Source organism: Aquarana catesbeiana, linkage group LG13 (genome assembly GCF_042186555.1).
Source record: "Aquarana catesbeiana isolate 2022-GZ linkage group LG13, ASM4218655v1, whole genome shotgun sequence".
Classification (NCBI taxonomy): Eukaryota; Metazoa; Chordata; class Amphibia; order Anura; family Ranidae; genus Aquarana; species Aquarana catesbeiana.
Window position 1 is genome coordinate 27,725,406 of NC_133336.1, and position 17,552 is coordinate 27,742,957.

Here is a 17,552-nt window from a genome sequence, read left to right on the forward strand (position 1 = left end):
CAGCCGCCGGAGATCGGAGCGGCTGGTCTCGGGGCGGGGGGGCGCGTGTTCTCTTGTGTCTCTCACTCCCGCCCAAGCCTGTCTCCATCTGTTCCATCTGTTCACTTATGGAGGGGGGGGTTGTCCTGGGGCTCTGTACTAGTGAAGGGGGGGGGTGTTGTCCTGGGGCTCTGTACTAGTGAAGGGGGGTTGTCCTGGGGCTCTGTACTAGTGAAGGGGGGGTTTGTCTGGGGGGGGTTGTACTAATGAAGGGGGGGGTTGTCCTGGGGGTCTGTACTAATGGAGGGGGGGGGTTTGTCCTGGGGGGGTCTGTACTAATGGAGGGGGGGGTTTGTCCTGGGGGGGTCTGTACTAATGAAGGGAGGGGTGGTTTGTCCTGGGGGGGTCTGTGCTAATGGAGGGGGTGGGGGTTGACCTGGGGGGGGGTTTGTACTAATGGAGAGGGGGTTGTCCTGAGGGGGGTTTGTACTAATGGAGGGGGGTTGACCTGGGGGGTATGTACTAATGGAGGGGGGTTGTCCTGGGGGGTTTGTACTAATGGAGGGGCGTTTGTCCTGGGGGGTCTGTACTAATGAAGGGAGGGGGTTTGTCCTGGGGGGGGTCTGTACTAATGAAGGGAGGGGGGTTTGTCCTGGGGGGGGTCTGTACTAATAAAGGGAGGGGGGTTTGTCCTGGGGGGGTCTGTACTAATGAAGGGAGGGGGGTTTGTCCTAGGGGGGTCTGTACTAAGGGAGGGGGGTTTGTCCTGGGGGGATCTGTACTAATGAATGGAGGGGGGTTGGTCCTGGGGGGGTCTGTACTAATGAAGGGAGGGGGGTTTGTCCTGGGGGGATCTGTACTAATGAAGGGAGGGGGGTTTGTCCTGGTGGGGGTCTGTACTAATGGATGGGGGTTTGTCCTGGGGGGGTCTGTACTAATGGAGGGGGGTGGTTTGTCCTGGGGGGGTCTACACCCAGGAAAGTACACCCAGGACTCCAGAGGGAGAGGGCAGTGCTGAGGGAACACCATCAGAGAGAGAACCCCGCTGCCCTGCGCCACCAGAGGGAAAGCCACACAGCCTGGCGCCATCCCTGGCGGAGAAAGGAATGGAGTCATTACAGGAATACAGATCTGGGTGCTACCCAACAGACTCGCCACGGGCAATTCAGAGTGAGCAGATTCCTGATCAGAGGGAACCGTTGCTGTATCGCTGGGTCAGGTGAGAGGGCCTATCGGCCATTATCTACTAATGTCCATAGGAACTGCAGTCTCTGACCGTCTCCTGTATCATGTCTGCAATCTCTGACCATCTCCTGTACTATGATTGCAGTCTCTGACCATCTCTTGTATCATGTCTGCAGTCTTTGACCGTATCATGTCTGGGGGTTCTTTCTGGTGGTGTGTGTGTGTGTGTGTGGGGGGGGGAGGGGGCGGCATTGAAGGGCCCGGCCTTGGGGCGGCAAAGGGAGTAAATCCGGGCCTGGCCATGCAGAGAAGTCATCCAGAAAGCGTGACACTGGTCCAGGAGGCCGATTAATGACTGCGACCCTCAGACAAGCTGGAGAGAAAAGACGAATGCAGTGCATTTCGAAAGAGCAGGTGGAAAGAGAGGGAGGTGTGGGCAGTACCTGGAAGGTGCATTGTGGGGAGAGGAGAAGTCCGACACCACCTCCTTTTCGTCCACTGGGTCTGGTGGAGTGAGTCCAGAGAAGGCCACTGTGGGACAGTGCAGCTGGAGAGGTAGTATCAAATTCCTGGAGCCAGGTTTCAGTTATAGCAAATAGATTAAGGGATTTGGAGAGGAAAAGGTCATTGACAGAAACTAGTTTGTTGAAGACTGAGCGGGCATTCCAGAGGGCACATGAAAGAGGATGCAACACCTGGGATGCATATATATACACAATACACTGTAAGTGCAGCTAACTGACTGACTGTTCTGCCTAATCTATCTAACTCAAATCAAATGACACTGTCTCTCTGTCTATCTCTTTCAACGCCGGAACACACACAACACAGGGCCGCCGTGCAGGCGGCCTTATATAGTGTGGGGCGTGTACTAAATCCCCTGGCTTTGGCCAATTACGGCTCTTTGTTCAGACGGCGCTGTGATTGGCCAAGCATGCGGGTCATAGTGCATGCTTGGCCAATCATCAGCCAGCAATGCACTGCGATGCCGCAGTGAATTATGGGCCGTGACGCGCCACACGAATTTGGCGCGAACGGCCCATATCGTTCGCAATTCGGCGAACAGACGATGTTCGAGTCGAACATGGGTTCGACTCGAAACACGAAGCTCATCCCTACTAGGCAGTATGGGGTTATGAACATTTGGTGGTCAACATCATATACTGGTGAGTAATAAATCGCAGCAGAAGGTATTGCACAATAGCCCGACATGTTTCGCTACTTTAGCTTCCTCAGGGGATGTGCAAGAGATTTATTATACTGAGACCACTAGATAGACAAAAGGAGACAGAATTATAACAACAATCTGAAAATTACAGTAAAATTGTACATACAGAGTGTCAATTTGGTTATGAACCCAGTAGCCTAGAAAGACTAGACACTTACCCCATGCGATGATTGCACCTATGAACCACCTGGCCGGGCCCTTGACTTAGTCCCAAAAGACCGGATCCGAAGGGGTCAATTTGGCAAGGTCATAGAGGGCTGATAGGGAGACACTGGGGGACATTAAGATTACCATAAAATTAAATTATGAATTAAATATATAGATAATAAATTAGTGTGAAGGAGTAAGGGAGATGGGGAATGGGGAGGAGGGGGGGGAGGGAAAAGGAAGGGGGAAGGGGAAAAGAACATCTCCTACTGAAAAAATATATACGTATATACTCACACTGAATTTTATATTGGTGTGATTATCTAATTGTCCATAGAACACAACATTAATTCGAGGGTTCTGGTCAGACCCTGTGTAGAATTGGCTGCAGAGGCAGACTGAAAAATGATGATGGGGGATTTTTAATATAAGATTATAATTTAAAAGAAAAGAAAAAATGAGGAAATGTAATAAAATAGAAATATAGATAGTTCTATGTGGTATTGTGTTATATAAGTGAATTGATGAATTTGCCTGTGAAGATTGTGAGGGCGCTGTAGAGTTTGGCTGATTGACCCGAACTGGTAGCTGGACATCAGCAGAAAAATGAATAAATGTAATAATAAACAATACAGTTGACGGGGGCAAACTCTCCGCACCTGAACAACATGACACAGACAGAGTATTTGTGTTATAGACCAGCTCAGCGAAAGGCAATGCCAAACACACAGATGGGGATAGAGACACCGATCGTGATAAAAAGTAGTATAGACCATCAGCCTCCAAGTGAGGGAAGATTGGTGCAGAGTTAGAGGATGACATGGAGATAGATGAAAAATGATGAGTCCAAATATGTACCGTCTTACCTTACAATTCAATGGTCACAGATCTAGTGTCTCCCTCCGGCTCAGGCTGAACTGACAGCCTGATGAGCCGGTTTAAATCAGCCCTCCAACGAGCCGGCGTGTGACGTCACCGGCTCAAGGCGGACATGAAGACGCCTGTGCGCATGCGCACAGGCAGCTCTCCAGCCTGAAACGACAAAGACCATAGAGCCGTGCGGCGAGGGGGACGGTCCAGGCACATCCAAAAATCCGGGAGTGTCCATAAAACCCTCCATCCAATCCCTGCAGCGCTCAGGCATGCAGTGATGTTCCCGAGGGGGATAAAATCCCAGATGGCCAGGCCATCATGAGATCTTAAAGGGGCTGCCCGGCGGTAACAGGCGTAGAGGTGGGCCTGCTGGAAGATGGATGTGGCAGGCCCTGAGTGTCCGTATGGCCTGCCAGAGCTGACGCCCAAGGGCGGTGTATATGGGAACATGGGACATGGGCCGGTTGAAATGGATGGTTCTGGATGAGAATGGAAATAAGGCACACATGGGGATATTGGGACAGAACCACATATAGCCCCAATAAATGGAGTGTCAAATAAGCAACATAAGTTCATTTACATAAGTTTCAAACACTGGATAATAAATCACATACAGTTTTGAAAAAATGTGTCAATTTTGTCATAGCAGAGAGACAAAATATTGGCATTTAAATAACCATCAAATGACAAAATGTTGAATGCAAACTACCGGTATATGAAAATAGAAAAATAAAGAATAGAAAATTGTAAAAAAGAGTAAAACACACATGTGGTGTAAATAATGTATTTATATATTATCCATGGGAAAAAAGAAAGGGGGGGGAGGGGAGGAAAAAAGATTGAAGAGTGGGAAAAGGGGGGGGGGGGAGGGGGGAGACAAAGAAGAGGAGACTGAAAGCTGGTTGGTCTTCCCATTTTCATGGGAATAGAAGATGAGGATGAACGCAGAATGGGAACAAGACAAGGGTACATGGGAGCCCTGACTAGTGGAGAAAATGAGGGGAAAATCTGCGTGGACATTAGAAAACTATAAAAAGGATTTAAAGCTCAGATTTTCATTAAAGCCAGGAAAGCAAGTGGCCTTTAAATTGTAAATCCAACGAGCCTCTAGTTGTAGCAGCATACGGTCAACGCTGCCCCCTCGAGAATCTGGGGGAATGTGCTCAAGCGCAAAGAATTCAATGAATTGCGGATTGAAATTGTGATACATAAATGTAAAATGATTTTTTAGCTCTAACTGATTATCTTTTATGTAAATATCAAGATCAAGGAACGTGACATGATCATTACCCACATTCCAAGAGAGGACAATGTTTCTATTGTTCTCATCCAATTTCTGCATGAAAACATATAGATTAGATCTGTCACCCTCCCAGATCATAATAATATCATCGATGTACCATTGGTAACAGATGAGTTCAGGGGTGTGTTTTTATAGATCACTTCTTCCTCCCAGTGTGCCATGAATAAGTTGGCAACACTGGGAGCAAAACGGGCCCCCATCGCCACACCCCCTTGTTTGGAGAAAGAAACGTCTGTTGTACCAAAAGTAGTTTTTAGCCAAACAAAATCTCAGACAGTCTAAAATATAATTCTTATGCCTTCTGGTCAGATCTGATGATCCAAAAGCCCACTGCACCGAAGTTAGTGCATCTTCGTGGCTAATGATCGTATATAAGGAACTAACGTCCGCCGTTATTAGCACACACGAAGATGAGAGGGGGAGAGACTCTAGAATATGAATAATATGTTTAGTGTCTTTTAGAAAAGAGCGAGTTTTCATAACCATAGGCTGGTAGGCTGGAGGAAAAAATCAATATATTGACCCAGTCTAGAAGAGACTGAGTCGATCCCATTGATTATAGGGTGACCAGGAGGATGGGTACTATTTTTGTGAATTTTGGGCAAAAAATATATAATTGGAGTGCGACAAAAAAAAAGGATCTAAATATGAGGCTTCTTTTAAGCTAAGGACTCCAATGTGTTTTCCTCTTTCAATAAGATAGTGTAACTCTTCTTTAAATTGAAGCATCTAGTCCTTAGTAAGTAAGACATACGTATTGTAATCACCCAACATATTTTCCATTTCATTGTTATAATAAGTTTTGCTCAAGACAACCAAGCCACCGCCTTTATCGGCTGGGCGTATTACCAGATCTTTCCGCTCAGTCAGAGACTCAATACCCCTTTTAATAAATGCTGGGTCGTTAACCTTCCGGATTTTTAATGTATCCAAATCTTTACTGATCATATTCCTGAACACTTCCACATGTTTGGTATCTCGATTAGGGGGGGTTAAAGACCGATTTATTGCGGAGAGTTGAGTGCATAGTCGAAGGTTTCTGGATACTAGATGGGTTTCGTATTGTAGTATTAGAAAGATGGTATTTCTTGATGTTTAGACTCCTAATAAACTTTTGCAAACTGGTGTAGGTTTGAAATTTATTTAAATTACGAGTGGGGGCATATTTAAGGCCCTTATCCAAAACCTTAATCTCATCCTCACTCAAAGGTGAGCCACTAAGGTTATAGATACCAGCCCCTACTGTGGTTTGACTTTTTTGAGTTCGCCTATCTCCTCTCCTTCCTCTCTGGTTTTTCTTTTTCTTAGCCCACTGTCTGGGTTCACAAGGGGTGGGGCCACATCTGGCCTCCCCCCTGGATTGGGTGGAATGAATGGAACGCCCCTCCCCATGCCTCTTGGGGACCTGAAAAAATCCCCTCCCCTCCTGGGTCCGGGATTTTGTAAAGGTGCAAACCTGTTCTGGATGGGATGGGATGGGAGAGGGTTTGTGTTTACTGCCCTCCTCCTCTGTTTACGTTCCATACAGCTGACGAGATGCTGGTAGGATCATGTGACCGAGCGTCACCCTTTCACAGCTGATCAAGCCCCATCTTGGTCTAGGGAGGGAGGCACCCACTGACGTAGCCCGTCACGTGACCCGACGTCGCGTCATCGTTATGACGGGATCACGTCTTAAACCTTTTATTAAGTCACTCCCTATACCCGAGTGTCAGCCTATTGCAGCGGCTTGTTGCCCTGCCTGTAACTCAGGTGGGAGGTGCCATGTGACGTAGTGTGTCATGTGATCCAACGTCGCGTCATCATGACGTCGATCACTATGGCAATCAGGATAAACACGAAGCTGCTTATACTTCCTATTCCCAAGCGGTGCGTTCTGATTGGACGGTCACCGCTCGGGACTTTATTTGCAACAGATGAGTGAATAAGGAGGCTTCTTATAAATCACTGACCAGACATATGGGACCCTATGACCGCTGAGGAAGTCCCGCTGGACGATACGCATGCGGACCAGATTTATCCCGTATAGACATCACTGCAGCCGCCTTATTATTCACTGTCACCTGTAAATTACATGCACCTATTATCCTAGCACTGGGTATAGTGCTTCTTATGTGGAGTACCTGTCTTTTAATAAAAGAAATCGTTTTTTAGCTATACAGAGAGCACTATATTATTTCTTTATACATTTCATGTGAATATGGATGAAAACTTTTAAGCCAAATTAAGGACGAGGTTTCCGGCTTTCCATTTAAGATATAACCCCGACCACTATTAAGTGGTAAATGCCTATGAGACCTTCCTGTTAGTTCAGGGGTCCTTTTAACAAGGTGAGCGGTTTGACTAGCAAGTGGTGTAAGCACGGTTTAAAGAGCACTTCGGATTTGCATGAAGCACCCTGTACCACCGTTGACACTTCCTGGCTTTTTTACTTCATTCATTTACTGCGCATGCATTTGTATGGACATTTATGACAATTTAGTAGTTTAGGTTTCCTTCAGCGCTGCACTATTTTTTACTGAATTACATGAAAGGACTTATATATTTGCCTTTAGTGTCCAGCAGCTTTGCTTATTTGATGGTTTTTGCGCTGACTGTTTGTGAATATCTACATGGGAGCCCTGACTAGTGGAGAAAATGAGGGGAAAATCTACGTGGACATTAGAAAACTATAAAAAGGATTTAAAGCTCAGATTTTCATTAAAGCCAGGAAAGCAAGTGGCCTCTAAATTGTAAATCCAACGAGCCTCTAGTTGTAGCAGCATATGGTCAACGCTGCCCCCTCGAGAATCTGGGGTAATGTGCTCAAGCGCAAAGAATTCAATGAATTGCGGATTGAAATTGTGATACATGCCAATGTGTCGGCTGATGGCAGTATCCATTTTCTTTTTCTTTATGGGTTTGATATGATCTCGTATGCGTTGAAAAAATTGTCTTTTTTTTTGCCTATATAGAAGCCACCACACCGGCATTGAGCAAAATATACAATGCCTGGTGTTTGACAGGTGACTCTAAAATGAATGGAGTGCCACCTTCCATTAGGTAATTTGAGTTTGGTTTTTGCAGCGACATAGTCGCACACGTCGCATGTACCACAAGGAAAAGTACCGCAATTCATGGATTCCATAGAGGGTTGTATGGTTTTGAAATGACTTCGAACCAATTGATCCCTCAAGGAGGGGGCTCGCTTGAAAGTAATTTCAGGGACATTGTTTATATGTTTGCTCACGATGGGATCTGCAACTAGAAGAAGCCAAAATGTATTTAAAATGCACCCCCCCTCAGTCTTTCAAACCTAAATCGAGACTCTTTCCCCTTTTGAATACTAACCCAAACATCTGGGCATTCATACAACAAACAGCCAAAGAAATTGAGAAACTTAAAACCTCTAGTACTAAGACTTCCAATTTAACTTCAGAACAGATTGACGCGGTTAAGTCTTAACAAACTAATTCTGACATAATAATTAAGCCCTCTGACAAGGGGGGAAACTTAGTTGTTATGAATATTCCCCAATACGTTAACATGTGTCAGAATATTTTAAAAAACCGGAATTGGTATCGCCCCATCTCGAGAACAGTCATCAAAAAAATTTTGACATACAATATCGTTCAATTATCTTTTGAACTTATCGCCAAGGAGTCATAGACCAAAATACTTTAAATTTCTTAAATGTAAAAGATCCAAGGATCCCCACATTTTACGCACTACCAAAGGTGCACAAATCATTAACTGAACCCCCAGGACGTCCAATAATCTCTGGATGCTCAAATCTTACTGAAAATGCCAGTTCCCTGGTAGACAGCTACCTACAACCCCATGTAACGGCACTTTCATCATACATAAAGGACACTATTGATCTTTTGAGAACAATTGAGGACTTGTCTCTTCCTCCTGACACCTGGCTAGTAGCACTAGATGTTGAAAGCTTGTATAATGCCATTCCACATAATGCAGACCTTAAAGTAACAGAACAACATTTAAATGAGAGAGGTCCAACCTTTGCAAAATACAACGCTTTTATTTTGGATTTACTGGATTACATCCTGAAACATAATGTGTTTGTTTTCAATTCCTCCCACTTCCTCCAGGTACAGGGGGTCGCAATGGGGACCAAATGTGCCCCTCCTATGCGAACCTGTACCTGGGGGGGTGGGAGAAAGAAGTCCTTATTAGGGACGATCTCAATCATCTCCATGATAAAATTTTAGCTTGGTATCGTTTCATAGATGATGTCCTTATCTTTTGGTCCGGAACTCATACTGAGCTGAACGAATTTCTAAGAATTATTTCAATCAACAATTTCAATCTTAAATTCACTATGAATTGTAGTCAGAGCAGTATTGAGTTTCTTGACTTGGTTATTTCCATCAATGCAGACGGGAAACTTGACTCATCTCTCTATAGAAAGCCGTCGGCAGGGAACACTATCCTTCACGCCCAAAGCTCACATCCCACGTCCTTAATTAAAAGTATCCCTTATAGTCAGTATCTAAGACTTAAGCGTAATTGTAGTCGGGATTCGGATTTCAAAACTGCAGCCAGGGACCTATATAACAGGTTGAAGATTAGAGGGTACAGCCATACCTGCCTCAAAAAAGCCTTTAACAGAGCGGATGAACAAAATAGGAACTCACTGATATTTTCGAATAAACAAGTGAAAAAGCCAGATAATGTACGAGTCATCACTCAATACTCCTGTCAGCATCAACAATTCAAATGCATTTTAAATAAATTTTGGCCTCTTCTAGTTGCAGATCCCATCGTGAGCAAACATATAAACAATGTCCCTGAAATTACTTTCAAGCGAGCCCCCTCCTTGAGGGATCAATTGGTTCGAAGTCATTTCAAAACCATACAACCCTCTATGGAATCCATGAATTGCGGTACTTTTCCTTGTGGTACATGCGACGTGCGCGACTATGTCGCTGCAAAAACCAAACTCAAATTACCTAATGGAAGGTGGCACTCCATTCATTATAGAGTCACCTGTCAAACACCAGGCATTGTATATTTTGCTCAATGCCGGTGTGGTGGCTTCTATATAGGCAAAACAAAAGGACAATTTTTTCAACGCATACGAGATCATATCAAACCCATAAAGAAAAAGAAAATGGATACTGCCGACACATTGGCATGTATCACAATTTCAATCCGCAATTCATTGAATTCTTTGTGCTTGAGCACATTCCCCCAGATTCTCGAGGGGGCAGCGTTGACCGTATACTGCTACAACTAGAGGCTTGTTGGATTTACAATTTAAAGGCCACTTGCTTTCCTGGCTTTAATGAAAATCTGAGCTTTAAATCCTTTTTATAGTTTTCTAATGTCCACGCAGATTTTCCCCTCATTTTCTCCACTAGTCAGGGCTCCCATGTACCCTTGTCTTGTTCCCATTCTGGGTTCATCCTCATCTTACATTCCCATGAAAATGGGAAGACCCACCAGCTTTCAGTCTCCTCTTCTTTGTTTCCCCCCACCCCCCCCCTTTTCCCACTCTTCAATCTTTTTTCCTCCCCTCCCCCCCCCTTTCTTTTTTCCCATGGATAATATATAAATACATTATTTACACCACATGTGTGTTTTACTCTTTTTTACAGTTTTCTATTCTTTTTTTTTCTATTTTCATATAGTTTGCATTCAACATTTTGTCATTTGATGGTTATTTAAATGCCTATATTTTGTCTCTCTGCTATGACAAAATTGACACATTTTTTCAAAACTGTATGTGATTTATTATCCAGTGTTTGAAACTTATGTAAATGAACTCAGTTGCTTATTTGACACTCCATTTATTGGAGCTATATGTGGTTCTGTCCCAATATCCACATGCGTGCCTTATTTCCATTCTCATCCAGAACCATCCATTTCAACCGGCCCATGTCCCGTGTTCCCATATACACCGCCTGCCACATCCATCTTCCAGCAGGCCCACCTCTACGCCTGTTATCGCCGGGCAGCCCCTTTAAGATCCCATGATGGCCTGGCCATCTGGGATTTTATCCCCCTCGGGAACATCACTGCATGCCTGAGCGCTGCGGGGATTGGATGGAGGGTTTTATGGACACTCCCGGATTTTCGGATGTGCTTGGACCCTCGCCTCGGTCTTTGTAGTTTCAGGCTGGAGAGCTGCCCGTGCGCATGCGCACAGGCGTCTTCATGTCCGCCTCGAGCCGGTGACGTCACACGCCGGCTCGTTGGAGGGCTGATTTAAACCGGCTCATCAGGCTGTCAGTTCAGCCTGAGCCGGAGGGAGACACTAGATCTGTGACCATTGAATTGTAAGGTAAGACGGTACATATTTGGACTCATCATTTTTCATCTATCTCCATGTCATCCTCTAACTCTGCACCAATCTTCCCTCACTTGGAGGCTGATGGTCTATACTACTTTTTATCACGATCGGTGTCTCTATCCCAATCTGTGTGTTTGGCATTGCCTTTCGCTGAGCTGGTCTATAACACAAATACTCTGTCTGTGTCATGTTGTTCAGGTGCGGAGAGTTTGCCCCCGTCAACTGTATTGTTTATTATTACATTTATTCATTTTTCTGCTGATGTCCAGCTACCAGTTCGGGTCAATCAGCCAAACTCTACAGCGCCTTATCAGCCCTCTATGACCTTGCCAAATTGACCCCCTCGGATCCGGTCTTTTGGGACTAAGTCAGAGGCCCGGCCAGGTGGTTCATAGGTGCAATCATCGCATGGGGTAAGTGTCTAGTCTTTTTAGGCTACTGGGTTCATAACCAAATTGACACTCTGTATGTACAATTTTACTGTAATTTTCAGATTGTTGTTATAATTCTGTCTCCTTTTGTCTATCTAATGGTCTCAGTATAATAAATCTCTTGCACATCCCCTGAGGAAGCTAAAGTAGCGAAACATGTCGGGCTACTGTGCAATACCTTCTGCTGCAATTTATTACTCACCTGTATATGATGTTGGCCACCAAAAGTTCATAACCCCCTTCTGCCTAGTTACAGTATGCTTTGTTTGTTTTTTCTTTTAAGCATATTATGTTAATAAAAATTATCTTTTACCTATAGTAAGTCAATTGTGTATCTCTATATCTGACACCATAAAAATCCCCTTATCCTCTTTCTTGATCTAGTCTTTAAAAATAGGTTTCTCTGACAGAAAACAAGCTGTCTATAGAATGGTGATTTGTGATTTTAGTGATTTATGTACAAATATGGGTTACTGAGATTTTTTTATAATACAAATCTAGCAGATTGGACTTGCTGATAATAAATATTCATACTAACTTTTCGTCTGCAGATTAGGAGAGCCGCCTCGGGTGAGGACATTGGAATGGCGGACAAACGGATGGACGTGGAAGCTCCAGGTAATGGGACAGTAATGAGATAGAGATTGGAACGGGTAATAGAATGGGGAATAGGCCGGTAACGGGATAGGGATTGGGATGGTAATATGATGGAGAATGGGATGGAAATAGGATGGTAATAGGAAGGGAAATGGGACAGTAATGGCATGGGGAATAGGACAGGGATTGGGATGATAATGGGATGGAAAATGGGGATGTTAATGGGACAGAGATTGTAGTTGAAAATTGTGACGGACCCCGGTACTCAAAAGGAGTATGTCCACTGTATAAGCTTCCCTTGCTTGGTAACAGAATGATCCAAGATCCCGTAGCTCACCCAGTCACTTGTTGGGACACAGCGTAGAGTGGTGCAAAACATCAAACTGTCTATAGAAACACAGGCACAAAGAGATATACACTCTCGGACAATCCCTTCTTCCCATAATGACAAAGGACGGGGTAAACTGTACATCCAGTAACACGAGACACAAGTACATTTGACCTTTTCAACAAACAATTCAATCAGTAACTGGACATGTAGACAGCCTTATCAGCAGGAAGGTCTGTTGGAGAAATTCCCCCACTAGGAAGTAATAGCTGACAGTGACATCATTAACATGAGCTAATTAACTAGGCACTTAAACCAGCTAGGTGACCAGATAATTTGGCACCTACAACCCTGAACACAATGTACTGTACAATACACATTATAAGCATAAAACAGAACATGCCACAATAGTTCCATAAAAAGTAAAATGTTTACAAGATGAATCTCATCTACAAGAGATGCTCAGCCAGACAGAAACAATAGAACAATCAGAATGACCGACTTAACAATAAAAACATAACAAACCTCACCTCAGACTATCCGACAAAAAGTATGCAATAATCTGTGAGACAAACTCCTACAATATTCCAGCAGTCTGAAAAGGTGGAATTAATTTATATTCATAGATTTCTTAAGGGATATTGTTGATAAATATTTCTGTCCCAAGTGAAGAAGCCTCTCCAAACCAGTCTGCAGAAGGGCCACCACATTCCTTCTGACCATTACCTGTACAGGATTAATATTACACCTTTCCTTCCACTCCAGAAGGGAAGCTTTGTTGTCCTTATTCAGAGAAGTAATCCAAGCCTTGCTCCAAGTGTCCATTATGTGGCTGTCCATCATTCGAGAATCATCTGCTCTCTCCATGGGCCATAATCAGTGGGTAGGAGGCTGGCTCCTAGTCCTCTCCAAAAGCCCCTGTCCTGGTTGGGTCTGTCACACAAAATTAACAGGGAATGGGATCGCAATGGGACAGGGAATGGGAAGGTAATGGAATGGGGATTAAGATCATAATAGTACGCAGATTGGAATGGTGCTAGGGAATAGACTGGGTTGATAATAGGACAGGGAATTGGACAGTAATGGGGTGGAAATTGGGATGGCAATAGGACAAGGATTGGTAAAGTAATGTTAAAGTTAATGGGATGAGGATTAGAATGGTAATGGAACAAGGATTGGGATAGTAATTGGACATTGATTGAGATGGTAATGGGACAGGGAATGGGATCGTAGTGGGACAATAATGGGACGCGGAATGGGATGGTAGTGGGACTGTCATGGGACAGGGAATAGGAAGTTAATGGAATGGGGACTGAGATCGTAATGGGACGTGTATTGGGATCGTAATGGGGCAGGGCCTGGGATGGTAATGGGACAGGATTTGGGATGGCAATTGAATAGGGAATGGGACATTAATGAGATGGGCAATGGGATATTAATGAGATGCGGTTTGGGATGGCAATGGGATAAAGATTAGTGTAGTATTGGGATGGTAATGGGGCAGGGATTGTAATGGCAAATGAACAGGAATTGGGATGGTAATAGGACAGGGAATGGGCGCATTAGTCTGCTGTTTTTCCTCTCACTGTCCAATCATAGACATGGGGAGAGACAAGACCTGTGAGTATCAGAAGTTCAGAAAGGGTGGATCCTAGGTATATAAAAAGGTAAATTCTATGACTGTGCCCATCCTACTATATACAAACTGTTTGTACCTTTTCAGTTGATTAAATAATCTTTTAGGCTTCAACTGGGTTTTTTTTTCTTTTAATTTGATTTTGTACAAACAGTTAAACCTTTTCTTCAAATCTTCAGCACCTAGCAGATCTGTGTATGAAGTGGCTCTCCTACCTCCTGAAAATGCGAGCTGTTTCTTTTGTATGTTGTAGAAGGACCTGTTTTTGCAGTCATAATGAATGTAACATTCCTAACATCTGATCCTAGGAGAAAAAAGCCTTAAAGTAAAGTAAACTATAGGCAAAACTTTTTTTTTCCATTTTGGATAGAGCAAAGGAGGGTTATAACCCCTGTCACCATCTGTGTCCCATTGGAGAGATTTCTCTTCACTTCCTGTCTCATAGCCAAACAGGAAGTGAGAGGAAATCCTTGCAAATTAACCACTTCAGCCCCAGAAGATTTTACCCCCTTCCTGACCCGAGCACTTTTTACAATTTGGCACTGCGTCACTTTAACTGACAATTACGCAGGCATGCACTACTGTATCCAAACGAAACTTGCAGCCTTTTTTCCCCACAAATTGAGCTTTCTTTTGGTGGTATTTGATCACCTCTGCGTTTTTTATTTTTTGCGCTATAAACAAAAAAAAGCATCAATTTTGAAAAAAAAAACCAATATTTATAACTTTTTGCTATAATAAATATCCCCCAAATTTAAAAAAAAAAAAACGAATGTCTTCATCAGTTTAGGCCAATATGTATTTTATATTTTTGGTAAAAAAAAAAAAAAAATATTATATTATATTATTTAATTTTTTAGCAGTATTGCGACACTTTTGACACATTTTTGGGACCACTGACATCTATAGAGCGATTAGTGCTTTAAAAATGCATTGATTACTGTATAAATGTCACTGTCAGGGAAGGGGTTAACATTAGGGGCAATCAAGGGGTTAACTGTGTGTTCCCTCACTGTGTTCTAACTGTGTGGGGATGGGACTAACTAGGAGAGATGACAGATCGCTGTTCCTACTTTGTAGGAACTCACGATCTGTCTCCTCTCCTCTGACAGCACAGGGATTTGTGCGTTTACACACACAAATCCCCATGCAAGCGAGCGTGTGTGGGTGGCGGAGATTGTGCCCGCCGGCCACGCGCATTGGGTCCCCCGCTGTGCAGCGGGCACGTGCGTGTTCCTCCGCCGGTGCTCTTGCGCCCTCTGGTGGCTCTCCTGGGCGAAGCAGTATATGTACGGGATTTCGCCCAGGAGAGTCATTCTGCTGCAGCATATCTGCGTGAACCGGTCGGGAACCGGTTAAGGGAATTCTTTGTGGACCCCCAGGTCACCAGAACTAGTGTCCCCATTGGAAGATTTCCCCTCTATTACATTTCTGGGGACAACACAAAATGTGGGATTTTCTTTTACTTTGCAGAAGAGGAAACAATATGGGGGAAACCTCAGCACTGTGTACAGTCTATGAAGATTCCTGTACAAATAATCAAATTAATGGGTGTTTGAACAAGCAAACCTCCAACTGTAGTGGGAAGTGAAACATTTAGCAGTGGTACCATTGCTACTCCTAAATGTGAAAGCTTCCTACTTAGGGCTCAGGAGCCAGCACTGGCTGGCATTCTATCAACCAGTGACTCATGCCCGCCTGGTACGTTCAACTGTCAGCTGGGTACTCAGGCTTGACAAGTGAATGTAGACAAAGGTGCGGGGATAGTGTAAAAAAAAAAAAAAAAATTACGTGGGTTACCCCTCAAAATTTATACCAGCCCCTTCAGGTCTGGATTTCATGGGGGAACCCTGAAAAAAAGGCATGGATCCCCCGAAATTTCATACCAGAATCCTAAAGTCTGATATGGACTGTAAGGGGAAACCCACACAAAAACAAGAGGAAAAAAAAGCGTGGGGTCCCCATCAATATCTATACAAAAATCTTTTCCAAGCATGCAAACAGAATAGTTATAGGACGATTGTATGCCTGCTCCCTCCTTAACTAGGCCACATGCTCTCACTATGGGAAGGGGGGTACCTTGTTAATGAGGACAAAGGCATTTTTCCACAACCCTGGCCTGGTGGTTGTGGGGGTCTGCAGGTGGGAGGCTTATTGGAATCCGGAGGCACCCTTAAAGTATAGGGGGGACCCCGGATACTGCCCCACACGCAAATGGTAAGGGGTACGTAGTACTCCTACTCATTCACAAAAAAATGTAAAATGTAAATAAACACACACAGTCCTTTCATTAAAAAATAATTCCCACAATGTAAATAAACCATCAATTACATCATCCAGCAATACAGATCCATGTCACCTGAACACCTGCCAGAAGAATAAAAACCCACCCGCACGACCGATCATATTTAGTCAGCAACATCATAATGATCCCTTTCAACAACCAGGAGCCCTGAGCAGGAAGCGGTCACATTTAGCAGTGATAGGAATACCGTGACTAAATGTTTCAGTTGACACTGCAGCTTGAAGTTCACTTGGCCAAATACCAATTCGTCTAACTGCTTGCACAGGATTTACTTCATTGGCACCTATACTTTGTATACCTTGCCAAGGCCTCCCTCATATTATATTATTTCCTCTTCTGGTCGAATGTTTTTGGCCTATAGTGTTAGGCTTGTAGGCAGGTGCAGTCTACTTTCTCCACTGCAGGTGGCGCTCATCCGCAGCGGCCTTGTAGCTGGAGAGGAAGTCAAGAGGAACGTAGTTCCACTATGGTTTCCTGGGTCACTGGGGAAGCAATCCGGTTGGATGCTGCTGCCCCATGTGACTTTGGCAGCCATCTTGGGTCAGGCAGAGCCTATTTAGGGCCCTGGCTCCCGTGTTTGGTGCACTTTGTGGGAGTGGGTAGTGAAAGGAAAGGTATCCCATCTAAAAGGGACAGTACTAGCAGAAAGAAAGGGTTCCTGATTAGGAGGGAAAGCATAGGGTCACAACTACTCTGGACATCTTCTCGCTTGGGCATGAGACGGTCAGGCTGCATTCTGCTCTCTTAAAGACCTGTCAGTCCTGCTGAAACCTGCTCTCTTCATGTTGCTGACAAGCGTGAGTGTACCAGGTTGGGCAGCCTTTCCACTGGGTTTGTTTTGAACTGTTGCTGCATTACTTCAATATAAGTCTTCAATTGCACCTGACTGTGTGAATTATTGCCGTCACACCACACTGCACCCCACCTTCAGGCTTTTTTCTCCATTGATCAAATTTCTTTAATGCCTTTGGTTATAAAGTATGTTCTCAAGGCTATTTTCTCTTAGGATTAATTATCTGGGAATGTTACATTTGCCAAAGGGCAACAAATAGAAAGTGACGTTACACACATACTGTATTACAAACTATACGGATATTTTTTGTGACTTTTGTGCTAAGACATTCATAAAGCAAATTATTTATACATAGACCCCTAAATAGTGAAGCTGTGTAACGGAAGTCCTTGGCTGTTTTAGAGACACTCAGAAATTGGTGGCATGGTGAAAAGAACTTTATACTAGCACTG

At 44.2% G+C, this 17,552-nt stretch overlaps 1 protein-coding gene across 1 annotated transcript in view; it reads left to right on the forward strand.

Annotated features, from left to right (window-relative positions):
- Window positions 1-17,552, forward strand: part of LOC141117599 (interferon-induced very large GTPase 1-like) — a 62,906-nt gene that overhangs the window by 34,274 nt on the left and 11,080 nt on the right. The window contains exon 2 of the mRNA XM_073610530.1: window positions 11,993-12,059. Within this exon, the coding sequence (XP_073466631.1) occupies window positions 11,993-12,059 (67 nt within the window). The remainder of the gene's footprint in view (window positions 1-11,992; window positions 12,060-17,552) is intronic.